Source organism: Limulus polyphemus, unplaced genomic scaffold, assembly GCF_000517525.1.
Source record: "Limulus polyphemus unplaced genomic scaffold, Limulus_polyphemus-2.1.2 Scaffold794, whole genome shotgun sequence".
Classification (NCBI taxonomy): domain Eukaryota; kingdom Metazoa; phylum Arthropoda; class Merostomata; order Xiphosura; family Limulidae; genus Limulus; species Limulus polyphemus.
The window spans coordinates 356,411-375,390 of record NW_013666404.1 but is presented as its reverse complement, the minus strand read 5'-3'; the positions used below and the strand labels follow the sequence as shown (position 1 = coordinate 375,390).

The following is an 18,980-nucleotide window of genomic DNA, read 5'->3' as shown; positions in this document are numbered from 1 at the left end:
TGTTCCCAATATAGTTTGTTTACTATTAAGACATATTCCCAGTATCGTTTGTTTACTATTAAGACATGTTCCCAATATAGTTTGTTTACTATTAAGACATATTCCCAGTATAGTTTGTTTACTATTAAGACATGTTCCCAGTATTGTTTGTGTACTATTAAGACATGTTCCCAGTATAGTTTGTTTACTATTAAGACATATTCCCAGTATAGTTTGTTTACTGTTAAGACATATTCACAATATAGTTTGTCTTCTGACAACACATGTTCCCAGTATAGTTTCTTTACTATTAAGACATGTTCCCAGTATAGTTTCTTTACTATTAAGGCATATTCCCAGTATAGTTTGCTTACTATTAAGACATATTCCCAGTATAGTTTGTTTACTATTAAGACATATTCTCACCAGTAAACAAACTATATTGGGAACATGTCTTAATAGTAAACAAACTATACTGGGAATATGTCTTAATAGTAAACAAACTATAATTAAGACATATTCCCAGTATAGTTTGTTTACTATTAAGACATGTTCCCAGTATAGTTTGTTTACTATTAAGACATGTTCCCAGTATAGTTTGTTTACTATTAAGACATATTCCTAGTACAGTGTTTCCGGTCACTATATTTTGCTAGAAAACATGTCTTTTCTAAGTACATCTTTCCAGTTTGGCGTCTTCTGTTGATACATTTATTTAGCGTATAGTATGTTTGTCATATATTAATACAACCTTGGCATTTCCTTGGAGTATTATGACAGCATCATCAGACGGCTATTGTTCTAAGCTAACCACAAGAAGACAGTTGCTATTCAGAAAGTTTCGTAAATGACCTTATGGAAGAATGGTTACTGTACACAACGAAAATCGTGAAATTCCAAGACCAGGTGAGCATCAAACTCGTGCAGCACATGCAAAGCAATACAATAATTCCGAGTGTAAATTCATTCCCTTAGTGCACCTGCTTATAAAGCTTGTTGTGCGTCAACTAATTGTTATTACTACTAATGTGTTAGACGTTACGCAAAAAGACCCTTTAACAATGTGAGTTGATCAACCAATATTTTGTCAGGTCAAAACCCAGACGTGACTGGACGTTGGTGTTTGAATGAATATAATTTCATTCAGAAGTTTACACCTTTTTTTTTTTGCTTTCTCAAACTTTTTTCCAATGCCTACCTGAACCTGTTCGGAAATCTGAAAACGTTATATTATATCTTCCCACAGGTAGCGATGGCTCAGCTATAAGTCTGAAGGCTTATAACGCTAAAAAAAACTGGGTTATAATACTCGCGGTGGGCAAAGCACAAATGACCCATTGTATAGCTTTGTATTGTACAACAAACAAACATTATATGCTCACTGGCGCCCTCTAATTGTTTTAATAAAAACTATTTGTAAAGTGCACGTAAAACGAGATGAGTAACTCCATTCAATTGTGCAGCGAAGATTTTTTCCATGAAGGAAAATGACTAAAGAAATACCTATTTAGTTTAACCTTTCTGAGTTACACGTATGCTTGTACTCATGAATACAGTGCAAGTTTTGACTCCAATAACAAAGAAATGCGGCTGCATACGTGATAGAGTGTGATAATATAAAGAAATAATTAGACTGCTATAAGTTGGAAGGCGGGGTTCGCCCAACCGACTTTTGTGGATAAATTAAGCTATAACACTTGACACCACAGTACAGAAGTTTCTTTCGCGCATGCGTTGTGTTACATCTACTTATTTATAGCTGCATTTCAGAGCTAATTATTTCAATTGTTGAGTATGTAATATAAAAACAGTATATATATATATATGACCACAGCCATTCTTCTGCGCTTATATTTAACGGAATTATTTTTATAAACAAGTGTTTATCAGTAGACTTTAAATGTACTGTTTTAATCCTCGAGGTTATTTTAAGAAAAAAGAAAAGAAATCCAATACTATTGAGCTAATTTCATCAGGATTACGAAGAGCAATAAAACAGCTAATAGGCCCATAAACTCATGAATGTCAGTGAAGCAATCAGAGGGAGCTACTACAGAAAAGCGGAAACGTAAAACTCTCCGGGCGTTAGTGTTCAGCTGATTGTTGGTTACGTCTTGAATGGGAATCTTTAAGCAACAAAGAAAGGTATTTTAACCCCATTTGCTGGATGTTACAGTGTTGTTCCTGATTAGTTGCTCAAGGGTTGGTTTAAATTTCAGGCTTACCGAGATCAAATAGCTACTGTTTCAACCACAACATGACTTCACACTTTTAAAAACTTCTAAACTAGAGTAGAAGTAGAACACAGATAAGCTTGTTATTGTAGTCGGAGATTTTTTCTTCTTCTCTTCTTTTACGTGAACGTTTGTAATGCAAGGCTAGCGTTGAGTAAGATATAGAAAATAGACTTTGACATAGTTGACTAAAACAGTTAATTAACTACTTGTGTTAAGCCTGGAAAGAAGAAGCCTTAACTCACCAAATGTAAAGAAAACTGTTATTTACCCTCAGCCAGAGGAGGACAAGTCTTAAAAAACATGATTACACCCCAAAGTTTCTTGTTATTAAAAATAAACTTCCTGTATAACTATGATAAGTTTTAAAAATCACGTAAACTGTACATTTTTTTGTTAAATCACTTTTCATTTGTCCATTTCAGATTTCAGCTCAGTGGTATGTATATATATAAGTAGTATTTCTGATCTATTTGTGTCCCGTAAGTACACCAACTGGTTGAAACACTTCCGATCTTCCCAAAAGTACACCAACTGGTTGAAACACTTCCGATCTTCCCACAAGTACACCAACTGGTTGGAACACTTCCGATCTTCCCATAAGTATATCAACTGGTTGGAACACTTTCGATCTTCCCATAAGTACACCAACTTGTGGGAACACTTCCGATCTTCTCATAAGTACACCAACTGATGGGAACACTTCCTATCTTCCCATAAGTACACCAACTGGTTAGAACACTTCCGATATTCTCATAAGTACACCAACTTTTTGAAAACAAAAAATCGGTCTGAAATGCTATTTTTTTTACATACCTCTAACGTGAAATCAGAAATGGACAAAAGGATTGGAATGTTAAAAAATATCTGCAGTTTACGTGATTTTCATCATAAATAAACGTTAGACCAACAACTCGCCATCTTCAAGCGTATACCCACAACACTTGCGTTTATTTTCGTCGCTAGACCTAACACTTAAATATCCGGGCTCTGCTTTTGTAGCCATGACAACGCAACTCGTTGTTCTTTCTGTGAGCGAACCTAACAAATTACTTGTCGTCAAACTTTCACTTTTCAAACATTTTTTTTTATGGAAAAGATCGAAATTAATATCCAGAAAGTGATCTGCATACTGAAATATTGAAAAAGAAAAGAAAGTCAATTATAGACTCCTATTATTATTATTATTTCATATTCCGTACATTAGGCAAAACTCAGTAGAATGAGAAATTCAAAACTGACATTGTATTTGCTTATAATAAAGTTGTATTTTATGCCTCAAAAATAATACTAAAATATAATTATTGCAATAAAATGTTCTGTCCGTTTAGTTTCAAGAAATTTTAATCAACCTTGTTGACAACAAAAATTTGCATAAAGTACCAATTTTGTTTTACTTTCACTCTAGCGCCACCTAGTTGCGAGTGAGAGAGTTGTTTTTAAAGGGGTACTTTTTTCAGTATGTTTGTTAAATCATCGATATGTTTTATCTAGGTTTTAACTATTTATGTAAGGTCTGTTGAAGGATTTGTGGTCACTTGAGATATTACACAATATTTACTGGTATTTAAGCCTTTTCACGAAGAAAACTGGTAATTACTAACAAGTTACAGTTCAAAGACAGCTGTAGACACACAGTCCGTTTATGGTTTTATATACAGGATGACGCGAAATTCGCGTCACGTATTTTTTTTAGTCACGTATGTGTTTCACCAGCGATTTATCGCACCATCGAACGATATTTTCCTTGGTCATGTTTGATTACACTAATCGTTTATATATTTTTTACTGCAATTGGTTGGGATGCCATTAACTTTGTAAGAACGTGTGGAAGTGATCTTGTTTGGGATGGGTGTGTCCAAATAGTTAGTGTGCCGTACTGTAAGCCCAAACCCAAAGATTCATGGTTCGCATCCTGTTGCCGCAAAATCGTGCTTTGGAACCTTGTGTGTGTTTATAGAAATGACGGCCAAGTCCCACTATTCGGGCAGACAATAGTAGTGGAGGGTGTTGTAATATCTGCCTTCCCTTTAGTCTATCAAATCGAAATTAGGGATAGCTATCGCTGATAGCCCTTGCGTGAATATCTGAAAAAAGGGCATTTTTTTTCATGACATCAAAGGTGCACATTTTGAAGGACTGCGAGGACAAGGCTTAGAAAAACCATGGTAGTAGGCAACTCTAACATCATCCCGAAGTTATTACACTTGTTATATATATAATAAGTCTCAGTGTGTGTGTGTGTGTCACGTAATTCCTCCTAACCTAAACCGCTGGTCGCACCGACTGTTAAGTGGTATCAAACGAATCATCTCGCTCCTGAGATTTGCACAAAGGTAAAACTTTTCACCCAACCCTTTAGGGAACCAGGGTATTTCGCGAAAACACTTTTACGGGGATTCCCCGAAAGTGGACTCCACCATTATCATTCATTTACATTAGATCACGTAAATAAGTAGGACTACTAATTACCGTTTGTAACTTGGTTAAATAAATTTGTATCAGGTTGTAACGAAAGTTCTGGCCGATTTTTGAGCCGAAAATGTTGAACAAGATTTAATTAAGTTCTATCTCTATCTGATGTTTAGTCATGCCCATATAAGTAATACACCTCTTTTACTTTCATGATATAGGAACATTATTCAAGAAAACGCTTTCAAACTGACCCCACGTTTGATCCGACTAAAGAACACGTTCGTCATGGCATGCTCTATGAGTTTCATAGAGAGGTCAACGCAAGTGCAATATCTATCCAGAGCACTTATGGTGTAGATGCAGTAAGTGAAAGAACTTGTAGGAGGTGGTTTTCCCGTTTCAGAAATGGGGACTTCAGTTTAAAGGATGAGGGTCATTCAAGTGGACTCGATTCAGAGGCACTGGAAGCAGCTGTTGCATCAAATCCTGCCATTACAGTTAGGGATCTTAGCGGACAATTCAATGCTAGCCATATGACCGTCCATCGCGAATTGAAAAGGACCTGTCTGTAGAGAATCACCAACAACGTGCATTAAATCCTGCCATTACAGTTAGGGATCTTAGCGGACAATTCAATGCTAGCCATATGACCGTCCATCGCGAATTGAAAAGGACCTGTCTGTAGAGAAACACCAACAACGTGTCGATTACTGTGAGGCGTTGCATTCACGTCAGCACCGAGTGCCTTTCTTGGGCAGATTTGTTACTGGGGATGAGAAATTTGTTTGTTTGAAGTTAAGCACAAAGCTACACAATGGGCTATATGTGCTCTGCCCACCACGGGTATCAAAGCCCGGTTTCTAGCGTCGAAAGTCCGCAGACATACCGTTGTGCCACTGGGGGCGGGATGAGAAATGGAACCTTTATCATAATGTTAAGCGCCGTCGTCAGTGGCTTAGTCGTGGTGATAGACCTGCCCAGCAGCCGAGAGGGGACTTCCATCCAAGGAAGATCATGTTTAGTGTATGGTGGGATGTGCAGGGAATTGTACATTATGAACTGTTAAACAATAAGCAGACAAACACAGCAGAGGTTTACTGCCAACAACTGCGGCGTTTCAAAACAGCTTTGGACAAAAAACGCCCGTCCTTAGCAAACAGAAAAGGGGTCATTCTTCACCACGATAATGCACGTCCCCATACCGCACGAGTAACCAAGGATCTCCTAGAGGAACTTGACTGGGAAAAATTGCTTCACCCACCATATTCTCCCGACCTTGCTCCTTCTGACTATCATTTGTTTAAGAGTTTACAAAATCATTTAGATGGACTTAGACTTACTTCAAGAGAGGAGGTCGAAAATGAGTTAATTTCTTATTTCGGGTCAAAACCTAAGGAATTTTATAAACGTGGCATCCAAAAACTTGTTGACAGATGGAACAAGTTTATCGAAAGCAATGGAGAATATACTGATGATTAAATACATCTATAATTATCACTATTTTGTTTGTCTAAATTCATTTGAAAATCGGTCAGAACTTTAGTTACAGCCTGATATTTTAGTGGCAACGATCATTAAACTGAAAAAGTACAAAATAGTAGTTCAAGCATTAAATTTGCACGATAGCGGCCCCGTATATGTGGGCCATAGGCCCCTAGGTTTGCTGGTTAATCTCATAAAACTCAGGCGGAAAAAAAATTCTGTCAGTAAATAATTTATTTATTAAGTACGTTATTTACATTCAATATTTCATACATAATTTGTTACAATCGTACAAGTTTTACATTCTATTAGAAAAACAACAACAAAAAACATGCCCTTTTTTTAATTATTTTTAAACGGGACAAAAAAGCCTTCAAAAGGTTTTGCTGTAACACATCCTGCTTTAGCAGTGGTGTTTAGGTACAGTCGAGTCCTCAATTAAAGAACGGCGAATCCTTCATTACGTTCTTCCGTGAGATTATTTACTGGTTTCAATCAAACAGTTTCAAGGTGTTACTCAAATCTAGAAATCTGCATAAAACATTTACTGTGCTCAAATTTTCGTGTATATTGTTAGTTTTTCGCTCAGATATGAATTACACCGTCATTTATGCGAGGACTTCTGATTTTAGTGCACTTTTGGCATGAAGATATACAGAGAAGACAGAACTAGAGATCTCTTAGTTAATTAAATAAAACGATAAGCAAAGCACAAGCATCAGATGATAAGCTGAGTCATGCGGAAACTTCTTTTAGGAAATATCTTAAGTCATAGAAATCTAACTAGGTTCAAATAACTTGCAACTTTAGTCAGGAAAGTGGCCGGCGTGGCTTAACTGGAAACTATTGGGAAATATAACCTCTGAAAGCCTATTTTATGTAAGGTTGAAAATTCCAATATATATTTAATATCAAGGAAAATTACAAAATGTTTACTATTCAATGTTTGGATTAAAATCTAATGAATTCAATTCTAACGAAAGCATTTAAACAGTAAAACTCCAAGTTCCACCAAGTCTACTTTCTATTGATACTAGCTTAGCTACAGAAACGGTTAACTTGAACATTTTTTTTCTCCAGTAGATGTGACATAAAATCGAAGATAAGCCTAATTTCAAATATGTAAGCAAAATCACATTCCTAGAAGGCTTTCTCATTTGATACGACTGGTGTGAAGTTTTTGCTTTACACAAGGAAGCAAAATGCTGTGTTATAACGCAACGAAAAGTAGTTCTTTACTCCCCACTTTAAATAGCTGCTTAAACTCGCAACTATTTAACGATTCTACAGCTGCTGGCTGAGATTATTATCTGAAGAGAATTTACTCCAGGAGGATTTATAAACTTCATGAAGGCACCACAAGCCGCCTTTTAATGGATTTTAACTACTAAGGCTGAGCAAGGGGGTAAAAAGGTGTAAAGAAGGTGGTAGTTTTCCTGCGACAGTAAGAAACAATACACTGATTTTTTTTTTTATGCTGGAGTTTTGAACTTAAAACAGTTGCTGAAAATAGGTAATACTTATTGAATGATCCAAGACAGACAAATGATTCACAAAATCATTGCACGAGTTGACCTGACCTCCGTGTTTAATACAAAAATTCTATATTTTAATGTACAGATATCTTACCTAGGCTTAATTCAACAGAAGTTGGTCTGAAACGTGGTTATGCAATAACATAATTCTGTTGAAACACACGAATCAATTATCCAAACCACAGTGTTAATTGTACAATTACTAATATTGTTGTGGTATTACACGCTTGTTCATGTTTATTAATAACAAATTACTATCTGCCAACAATACTTTTAGGATGGACCTTGCAGTTAATTTCACTACTTTAACAAACAACAACTTTCATAAAAAAAATGGATAATACTAACAACACTTTCTCTAAGAGTACAAAATATTTTAACTTTCTTTTAGTACAAAACCTACATCCTCCTACCACACAGACAACTTTAGTTTAGTTTTACAACTACAATGGTAAGATGCAGCTGTCATGGATTCATAAGATGGTTTGCCAAAAGGACTGTGACAAGTTGCAACTCCTCTGGATCCATCAGAGGGTTCAACTGATCAAAAGTTACAAGCCATAGCTCCCATGGATCCATCAGAGGGTTCAGCTAATCAACAGTGACAAGCCATAGCTCGTCTGGATCCATCAGACAATTCGGCTAATCAACAGTGACAAGCCAAAGCTCCCATAGATCCATCAGACAATTCGGCTAATCAACAGTGACAAGCCAAAGCTCCCATAGATCCATCAGATAATCAACAGTGACAAGCCAAAGCTTCCATGGATCCATCATACAATTCAGATAATCAACAGTGACAAGCCAAAGTTCATATGGATCCATCAGATGGTTCAGTTAATCAACAGTGACAAGCCGTGGCTCCCATGGATCCATCATACAATTCAGATAATCAACAGTGACAAGCCATAGCTCCCATGGATCCATCAGATGGTTCAGATAATCAACAGTGACAAGCCAAAGCTTCCATGGATCCATCATACAATTCAGATAATCAACAGTGACAAGCCAAAGTTCATATGGATCCATCAGATGGTTCAGTTAATCAACAGTGACAAGCCGTGGCTCCCATGGATCCATCATACAATTCAGATAATCAACAGTGACAAGCCATAGCTCCCATGGATCCATCAGATGATTCAGTTAATCAACAGTGACAAGCCATAGCTCCTATGGATCCATCAGATGGTTCAGCTAAATGATCATGAAGAGCTGCATCTTTTCTGTTAACAAATTAGACAGCATGCTGCACATACTTTAGGTGTCATGTTCATACACCAAGTTGAAACATGATCAAAGACTTTTTTTGAAAATCCTCGGATGGAAAAGCCACATGAATCTATTTACACAAACACACATTACAAAAAGTTATCACATTACTAACAGCAGACTTAAAATATTATGAAATATTTTATATACTTCGCATAAATGTTTCTGCAAACAAGTAAGATTAACTATATAATGTTTTCAAGACAATTAGGAAAATTAATATCTGTTAGAATGAAGAGTTACATGTTTTGTCTCCTTGACCTTTGGCTTAGTTTTATCAGTAACATTTTGTTCAAAGCTAAAAATCCTACCACTCTTTTGAAACCTAATTCCATACGTGAATGTTTGAAATGTTTTATAATAACACAAACAACACAATATTACGTTCTGTTTACCCATAATCTTGACCTCTGATCTACTTTTACAAAATAATCCTTTCAGGTAAAAAATACCAGCAGTACGATAAATTTCCTAAAAGTCTATCAATTAAGATACACAAGTATAAATAAAGTTACTAAAGCACACAACTCAACTATATCAAATCTAATTAAATTCTGCTCATATTGCTTTCAGTATGTGTGCGATACACTCGTGAAATCTACTAATCAAAGCAAATTTTACTATTAGAGGTAACACAACATAGAATTTGTTTAAATTTTCTATACACAATTATTGATCTGTATGAAGAAAATCTTACAAGATTACTGGTGTCACAAACATCAATATTATATGCAAATGTTTAATTCAAGATCAAATATACATATTTTAATAAACTTAGTTTTCTTTTTGTTAACTATGCTAACAGTGGAATGAAAAACAGTACTCAAGCAAATAGTAATGGAAGTAATCCCAGAACTCTAGCCAATAAAAAATTCAAATCGTTGGGGCTCACCGTTGTAAATCTGAGCTTTGAAAATAAAAACTAAGTGGTTTATACACAGTTTAACTTTCACAAATTTATTTAAAATTCGCTTTCTTTCCAACACTCTTTCAAGTCTAAAAGCAGAGTTTATTGACAACTGGATTATAGCTTTTGTTTACTAAATTTTCACACCAAAAGTTAGAGAATAAAAAAATGTTGAAACATGTATTTACATGAAGGATATATATATAAATAAAGCTGCATCATTTTGTATACTAATGATTTTAAAATAAACTGAAGAAACTCAAAATCATTCATTAAAAATGACCTTACAACCAAATGGATTTACACACCTGCCACAATAAAACTTTGATTCTACTAGATCTATGCTTTCCAAGTTACCTTGGTTACAGAAAACTCTGTGAGACAGAATAACTTAAGCCACCATTCAGTTTGTTAAAACAATCTAAGTTTAAGTACATATCAAACATTAGTTTTCAAATCAAAATGTCTGTAATAAAATGTTATTAATTTTACTTTTTAACAGTAAGTAACACCCATCTTGCATACCCAATGCTAGCTGTACTAAACCAAGGTGGCTTAAGACGTTTTGGTTAGTGCTGCTTTTCAGGCTAAGATACTCTGTGTTATCAGTTATTAAGATTTCATAAGTGATTACGCTGTTTGCTATTCTACTGCAAGACAGAATATTTTAGCTTCTACCATCAGATGGCACTGTGAAACTTTACAGTTACCATATAACATTAAATGTAATGAACCGAATTAAAAGTGCATTAAAGATTGTATAAAAACAATAAAGTAAAGTTGTTAGTGTTACAGACTCTTCCGACGTTACGAATATTGACACCAGTGTTACAACAAACAAAGCAGTCTCCCTATAGTTAAACACTTTCATCTGGAAATGCATTTCACATTCTAGCAGACTGACCACTGCATGATGCTGCAGTCTCTTCCCCCCAGGCTGATGACTCGGGTATCATCGGGGAGAAAACTCACAGCCGTGACATGACTGCTGTGTCCACTGTACACGTGATGAAGGCACTACATAAAGTTATAGAAAATATTAATGTAAAATAACTTCTATATATGAAAAATTAAACACAACAATCTTATGCACTGGTGCAACTCACAAATAAAAGTTCACGGTATAATAATAATAATAATAATAATAGAGTTAATATTTTTATAATAGAGTTAATATTCTTATAATAGAGTTAATATTTTATAATAGAGTTAATATTCTTATAATAGAGTTAATATTTTTATAATAGAGTTAATATTTTATAATAGAGTTAATATTCTTATAATAAAGTTAATATTTTATAATAGAGTTAATAGAATTAATAATAAAGCTATCTGCGATCTATAAAAAATAAAATAAAATGTAATGTTTACTCTCGAGGTATAAAAATGCTAATCTATGCTATTGTATGCATTATTCATGTATATAATTATGACTGCTGTATCCTGATCCACACCTCATTTTGCTTAATTTTGGAACATGAGTATTATAAGAGATATTTCACATTTTTAATGCTTACCTTAGGCTGGCAAGCAGGAAATACGAAGAGTTTTACTTTTCCAAAGTCATCGCCTGTCACTAACAATTTCTTACTATGGGATCTGTCACAAGTATTGATGTCTGATCCATCAGCATTCTCAGGCCACACTCCTGCACACAAAATCAAGTGTTAAATCTCGCTTTGTCACAAATCTCCTGTCTTAATTTAACAGAGTATTCTACAAGTTAATAGCAAGCTAATTTTTACTAGACTTCGTTAAACTTAGTGAAAGTTTGTTTTAAAATGAAGTGACCTCAAAAGAACTAATAATTACTGGTATTCTGAATAAAAAGCAGAAATTGGACAAATACAACAATTATGTCTTTTCAAATTCTCACGTACATATGTTTTGCTCATCAGTTATGTCAAAAAATTTGACTGTTACATAAGGCAGCTGGCTAGAGGTTTCCAACACTGATGAAATTTCATGCTTTGTTTCACGAACAGGAGAAAAGGACCTGAACATGAAATACAAGTTTTCCAGGATGTTGCTAATTATAACGAATATACAACGTAAAACTATTCCTAAAACACTACCAAATGTAAGCTTACCAAGAACGTTAAATCCGAGAGTGCAAGTCTGTGTCTCCCATGTGATGTCTCGGACTACAGCCATGTTTGTGACTTGTCTACAAATTGAGGCATTCCCTGAAAAACAAGGTCAAGTTTAGTGTTTATTTTCAAGAAGAATGTAACAATACATATCATTCGTACAATCTTTTAGTACTTTTATAAAGATACAAATATTCCATTTCTGAAACACAAACAAAGTAGCAGCTGTGGATGCATTTCCATAAAATTAAAGCCAATGAAATATAAAGTTGCTATTTTTTTTAAATACATATACAAAAATGAACACACCTCAATTTAAAACTGCAACAACAAATATATTAAAAAATGGAATAGTAAAAACAGTGTAGAAAAACTATACAGTTGATTAGACTATTTCAATGTCCTATAGCAGAACAACATTTAATATGGGTATATTTATCTGTAAATAGCAGTAAAAAAAAGTGTCAATGGCTGATAGCAAAACATATTTCTATGAGCTGAAACAAAACAAATGTGACCAACTCACTGGTCTTAAAATCAAAACTGAAACTCACAGAACAACAGTTCATGGTCTCCCGATGTCGTCTGGACATAGGTACTGTTTTCAGACCAATCAAAGTGGGTCAAAAAGCTTGAGTGACCCTGTGGGTGGGAAAAAAAAGTTTAAAGTATTAGAATAAGTGGAAGGAGGATATAAAGAATAAATCTGTTTCAGAGCTTTGGTACAAGTAAATGATCCTTCCAGATTAACAAGAACAGAAATGATTGGTCATCAAGATTGGGAAAGATTTGGAATTGAGAAAGTAGATATTCAACTTCTAGCAAGATGGAAAAAAAAAAACACGAAGAAAAGTTCAAAAACTAGTAGGCTTATCACTAGTTTCAAAAGTGTACTGCAGCTTAAGTTACTAAATAATTTTCTGTTTGAATGTTTTTGGGTCGAAAAATTATATTATTATTATATCTAAAATACATAAATATTGAAGGATAAAATTTCCTATAATTATCTTTAAGGAAAAATGAAAATTCATAAAAATATCAGATACTTCAACTACAGAATATCAATAGCAAGTGAAGAAAAACATGTTATTTATGAATCTAATCAATCTCTAGATGGCTTTAATATTAGTAATTTTGTTTTTCAATCATATTTTTTTCTCTAAACTACACTGGATACACTTTATTTAAACACGACCTACAATGTACAATCAAGTGGTTTTCAGTTTAAAAAAGTATTTTCACAGATTAAAGTACATAACACAAAATAATAGTTCTTAGTTGTTTTTTTACAATATCACAAGGATTATTTTCAGTTTGAATTAAAGATTAAATAAAACTCTCAAACAATATTATAAAACATTGGTAGTGGCTCTGTTTGTCACTCACTGTTTGTTTTGCTACAAATCTTAGAATATTTAACTGTACTACATTCTTGGAAAGTGTTGTTCAGATAAGTTTATTTCATAAACAAATGGCAATAAAAATACAGTTGACTCAACTATCCAGGGTAATGGAAGGAAAAGGGGACAGAGATAATACAAAAACATGGATTATACAAAAAAGCACAAAAAAGGCTTACATATTTCTAAGAAAAACGAAGAAAATTGAGAAACAGACTTTTATGTAATGGATGTTAAGAAGTTATACATAACATCCAAAGTGATAGGTTTTAATAAAATCATTTCAAGTCTTTTGCTTTTTTGGTTAATGTACTTCTTTCCTGAATTGCAGCGTGCAGCTGCAGTGTATTTCACTGTCAAACCTTGTTCACACATTTCAATAATCGTGTTTTTGATGCATTGTCAACACAACTCATTTACGTTTTGACATTTTGTTCTCGATAGTTAATAAACACACAACACTAGTAAATGATAAAATAAATAGAAGACGAAATAAAAAAAAGAAAAGTAGAATGAAACGAACGGTGTACAAAATTAATAGGACCAATAGTGAAAGCAGTTCAAAGTTACACTGCAATATAACAGCTTGTGGGGTGACTCACAAACTGGATAATCTGCCCATGGATAATAGAGCCAACTGTAGTCACTTGTATTTTAATGTTTTATTTATAAACCAGCTTTTGTATTTTGGTCCACAAGTTTTTTTTGTTTTTTCTATGAGACCCAGACCAACACTGTTCCATAGTTTATAAAATGGGATGTGTTTTATTATTTTTTTAGTCACTTAACTTTTAAGAGGTAAAACAAACACAGAAAATCATTTGCAAACATTACTGTTTTCAAATTTCTATGAACACTTGAAGCTGATTATTCCAGCTTCTCTATTCAGCAATAGTAAACCCAAAGAATCAATCTCTTAACAACAGCTGATTTGTCATTTAATATGCAAGATAACCCAATGAAAAGAAAACTGAAATTAAGATCAAAATGATGGTGAGCATTTTCAGGAAGTTTTCATCAAGATTTCTTCCTAGACATTTATAGGCTACAGTTGAAAAAAGTCCTTGCAAGGTGGAAATGTATTTGGTTTATTTATTTCATTTCTGAAATTTGACCAAATTTACAAGTGGACTATATGTGCAACCAATCTCGATTTTGGAACTGACAGACTAGAAGGAAGGCAGCTAGGCAACAGCATCCAGCAGTAACTCTTTGGCTACTTTAAATCAAACTCTGGGATTTTACCATCACTCTTATAATACACCAAAAGCCCAAGGTGAAAAGCCTGTTTTTTCAGCCATTAGGCTATGCTGGCCCAACATACTTGGAGCTAGAGCACTGTGATGTAAAAAACATCATATTTTAATATATTAGGATATAACCATTCTATTTGTAACTGTGCTATACTACTAGTTTAAAATAATGCATTCCAGACACATCAGTCATAACAAGTGACTGGAGTTTCAGTTACCTTTTGGTTGGGTCATCTTCTATATTTGACATTTATACTTTAACCCTTTTGCTGTGGCTGGGAAATATACGATCCAGCCGCAGTAAAAGGGGTTAATAACTTACCCTACTAAGTATGATAGATATGTCACAAAGTTCGTGGAAAGTGTCGGTTTTCACTCATGCACATATCATGTCACTAACGTGAGAGAACAACTTCTACAAGCTACTAAATTAAGCATGCGACAGTGTTAAAGCCAAGCAGTGAGTTATCTTCACACAAACAACTACATTTTGGACTAATCTTCATGCAGAAGTTAGTGTGTTCCTCAAACTATCCTACCATTTCTGAACAACTCCAACGCCGTTCTTTGTCTTTTCTTCGGATGCCAAACTTGGACAATGCACAGAGGAACAGAGTTGTTGAAAGAAGTGTGCATTTGTTGTTTATTATTTCTTTCAAATAATTCTTACAAGTTCGCAAGAAAAATTTTCTTTATTTTAGACGATAATTTATACAAACTTAATTTAAAATATCTTGTTTTTCTTGATAATGGTTTGCGATTTGAAAATTAAAGTATCAATAACTAGCTTCGGTTCCTCAAAAACTCAGATGCTTAATTTGTGTATTGTTTATTAGAGAAATAGAGTTCTGGAGAAAAATAAAAAAACTTCTAGAATAAATAACAACATGAAAACAATTTCACAAATTACTACAGTTGAATGGTACATTTTTTATAGTTACCTATAGCAATGGAAAGTAATTCCAAACCTCTATACCACAATGGAAGTATAAACATATTCTCATAAACTGTAACTAAGCAACAAGAATTTGGAGTTCCTCAGTAGTGTTACAGTGTGGGTGTGGTCAACTTCATCGCTAATAAATATATTATCTGATGGAAAATCACACTCTTTCTTCTGTAGAAATGTTTGTAACAACAACAAAATAATCTTGTACGAGTTATAACTCTCTCCCTCTCTTAAAGATTAAAGAGCTTTTAATCGATTGCTTGTTGCTTACAAAAAGAGCAATGTGCATCTTGAAAATCATATCAACATGATTAATAGTAGCCTATCAGTCAACTGTGTTTACAGAATGTGTGATTGTTTTTAAGATATTGAAGTCTTGAGTTAGTTCCAGTGGTTCTATTCATTTTTAAAACACATTATTTCAGATAATTGTATTTACTATTTAAACTAAATCATATTAAAAATGAATTTTGAATATAATATTTTTAAAGTTGTAAATTTGTGTACATTTACTAATATGTCAATTATACTATCTAAAAAAAAACGTATGGATTGAAATATTTCTATGTTCTAATTACAGTTACTTCATCTTACATATTTCCAGTAACTTACCATACTATTTCAACCTGAATTTAGGAAGACTTACAGAACCAATACCATTTTACAGTAAAAAAAAAAAGTTGTACTCTAAGATTATCAAACAAGTTAATTCAAGAAAATAATAAGGAATAACAATGAATAATGTCACTTCATCAACTTAATTCAGTTCACATTGTTGTTGTCAAGAATGTTAATAGTATCTCACCCATACTACATCTGTTGTATCTCATCTGGCCTGAAGAGCCCTGTTATTGGGTGAAAGGCCTCGTTGGCAGTGGATATAGCAGCTATAATGTGGGTGACATTACTATACACTCTTTTTTTAATTATATTCAAAAATGTTCTTATTAACAGTAACTTAAAATTACTTAACAAGCAAGCTGAGACATCAAGCGTAACATATAGTAAGGTGTAAAATATGTAATCCCAACTGCTTAGTATACAGATACTTTTAAATAACTCTACAATTAAGTAACTATTTTCTGTGCTCTAATTAATGTGGGTGACATTACTATACACTCTTCTTTAAATTTATATATACTCAGAAGTTTTTCTTAATAATAACTTAAAATTACTTAACAAGCAAGCTGAGACATCAAGCATAACATACGGTAAGGTGTAAAATATATAATCCCAACTGCTTGTTATACTGATATTTTTTAATAACTAAGTAAATATTTCTGTGCTGTAATAAATTGTCACTGATGAGATTTGAAAAGGATATCTGAAAGAAATGGAACTTCTAGTTTAATAATCAACTTAGAAAATTACCCTTAACCCTTTGAATGCAGCTGCTATAAATGAGTGCAGATTTTTGTGAGCCATACGCTGTATATAGCATACTCGCATTTAACCTCTGGAGGTGGACCATGCCCTATACAGTGAATTGGCAGTCAATAGGTTAATTAGGTTATGTAAGAAGTAAAACAAGGTAAAGATTACTGCAGAGGGAGTGCCTTACTAAGTCTCTCTAATAAAAATAGCAAACATTTATAATGTAACACTGAGTCAGTGTTTACATAATTACAGCTTACTTGTGAACAGGTTTGCTATGGCCCACACTGTATTTCTATTTTAAAATGTTCTAATGTACTTATTTAAACACTTGCAAAAAATTAATAAATTAGGGTATTTAATTCAAATAGTTTACACAAAAAATTTAATCTTATGTTTGAATCTAATTAATGCTATCTCGCACATAGACTTTTTTTTACTTTTTCAAGCAAGAAAAACAAATAAGCAATAAGAAATACTTTAGAAATGTCTATTTTTAACTTTTGCTAAACATTTCATAAAGTTTCTCCTAAAATCATGTTATGAGAACAGCAAAAGTCTTGTTGTATTAAGTTTTCTCATCATTATCCACTATACAAATACTGAGAACAAGGTAATTTTGTTTTACATCGGGACTAACAACAACAACTGAACTTACTGAACATCTTCCAATTCTGTTGTATTTCTTGTAATCCTCTTGAACCTGGTAAATGTACAGGTAGTTGTCATGTGATCCAACAGCCAGGAGTTTCCCATCTTTAAGAAAATTTGCGAATATTGTTAAAACAAAAAAATAATCAATTATATTTGTCTTAAGACTAAGAATTGATTATATCAGAATTACTGTATTCATTATTTGGTTCCTTGGGGATTTGTTGAGAAGAAGAAGAAGCGTATTTCAAACACACCAAGTCTGCCATATCCCTTGCTAACAATGTATTTTGTTTGGTACCAGAGCCCATCAAAATGACTGGGACACAATAAACAGTTGTGGTTAGAACACTATTTATATAAACCATTGATTAGAAAAACAAATATAATTAATTATAATCATGCTTTGTCAACTTAATACAAGAAAAATGTCACAGAAAAACTCAAATTTCCAGCAGAAATCTGTACACGTTTTTCTAAAAGTGTCAAGCTAAGAAAACACTTTACTATTATTTATGTAAGACCCATATAATCACCACATAATTGAATCACAGATTTCTGTCTTAATATATTAACTGTACTTAATATATTGAACTGGAAGAAGTATTTTTGAAAAAGCTGATTAATGATTACTTTATTATGGTACAACTGTATTATCATAAGGCCTGTACCTGGTGAGAACTTTATACAGTCGATAATCTGGTTTATATCAGAATTAATATTGTACAGTTGTCTAGTAGCACTATCCATGACCATCCAGCGACCAGTTCCAGTTGCTAACACGATAATGTTTCCATCAGGTGAGAAACAGGCAGATTGGACCGGCTCCTACAAAAATAAGAAGTTCAACTAATTGACTTAAATACTTTGATTTTCTGTAACCTTTGTTGCTTTTCCTATTGATGCAAGTGTTGTTGTTTTTTCATGGTAGATTATTATTAAGGTTTCAAAACCTTTTTCCAGTTAGCTTGTGTTTCTAATTTATTTATTATATTGTTTTATCATCCTCAATACAGGTTCAAAAAAGTGTTTCTTTATTAACTAATTTACGGAATATATATATATACATATTTTTTGTCAGTTAAGAAGTTTTTCATTACCTTTTACACAAGAGGAAATAAATTATAAGCAGTTAAAAGATACCAAACTTAGAATTACTGATGTGAATCCTATATGCTTTTAAAACACACTTTATATTTAAGCACCAACCAGCTCGTGCATTTATGGTTTTGTTGGTTACAGGGTGTCTATTATCATCTGAGTCACACAAACCCAAAAACATATTTAAACAAAAACATTGCAGTTAATCCATTAATTACTGCTAAGGTGCCCCTATAATGCTGGAGATGGCTTGATGGTAATGAGAAAACTTAATATAAGTTATATATATAATATATATATATAATAATATAATATATATATATATATATATATATATATAT

General features: G+C 33.2%; 1 protein-coding gene across 5 annotated transcripts in view; it reads right to left on the bottom strand.

Moving 5' to 3' along the window:
- Positions 1-6,326: 6,326 nt before the first annotated feature.
- Positions 6,327-18,980, bottom strand: part of LOC106460557 (echinoderm microtubule-associated protein-like 2) — a 38,349-nt gene continuing 25,695 nt past the window's right edge. For 3 of the 5 annotated variants that reach the window (XM_022387300.1, XM_022387301.1, XM_022387305.1), the window contains 7 exons: positions 18,210-18,366; positions 17,546-17,643; positions 15,104-15,154; positions 12,466-12,553; positions 11,912-12,007; positions 11,339-11,469; positions 6,327-10,838 (listed from right to left, as the gene is read on the bottom strand). In XM_022387300.1, the coding sequence (XP_022243008.1) occupies positions 10,713-10,838; positions 11,339-11,469; positions 11,912-12,007; positions 12,466-12,553; positions 15,104-15,154; positions 17,546-17,643; positions 18,210-18,366 (747 nt within the window). In that variant the 3' untranslated portion in view covers positions 6,327-10,712. The remainder of the gene's footprint in view (positions 10,839-11,338; positions 11,470-11,911; positions 12,008-12,465; positions 12,554-15,103; positions 15,155-17,545; positions 17,644-18,209; positions 18,367-18,980) is intronic. The other 2 variants (XM_022387302.1, XM_022387304.1) reach the window with 1 other exon arrangement.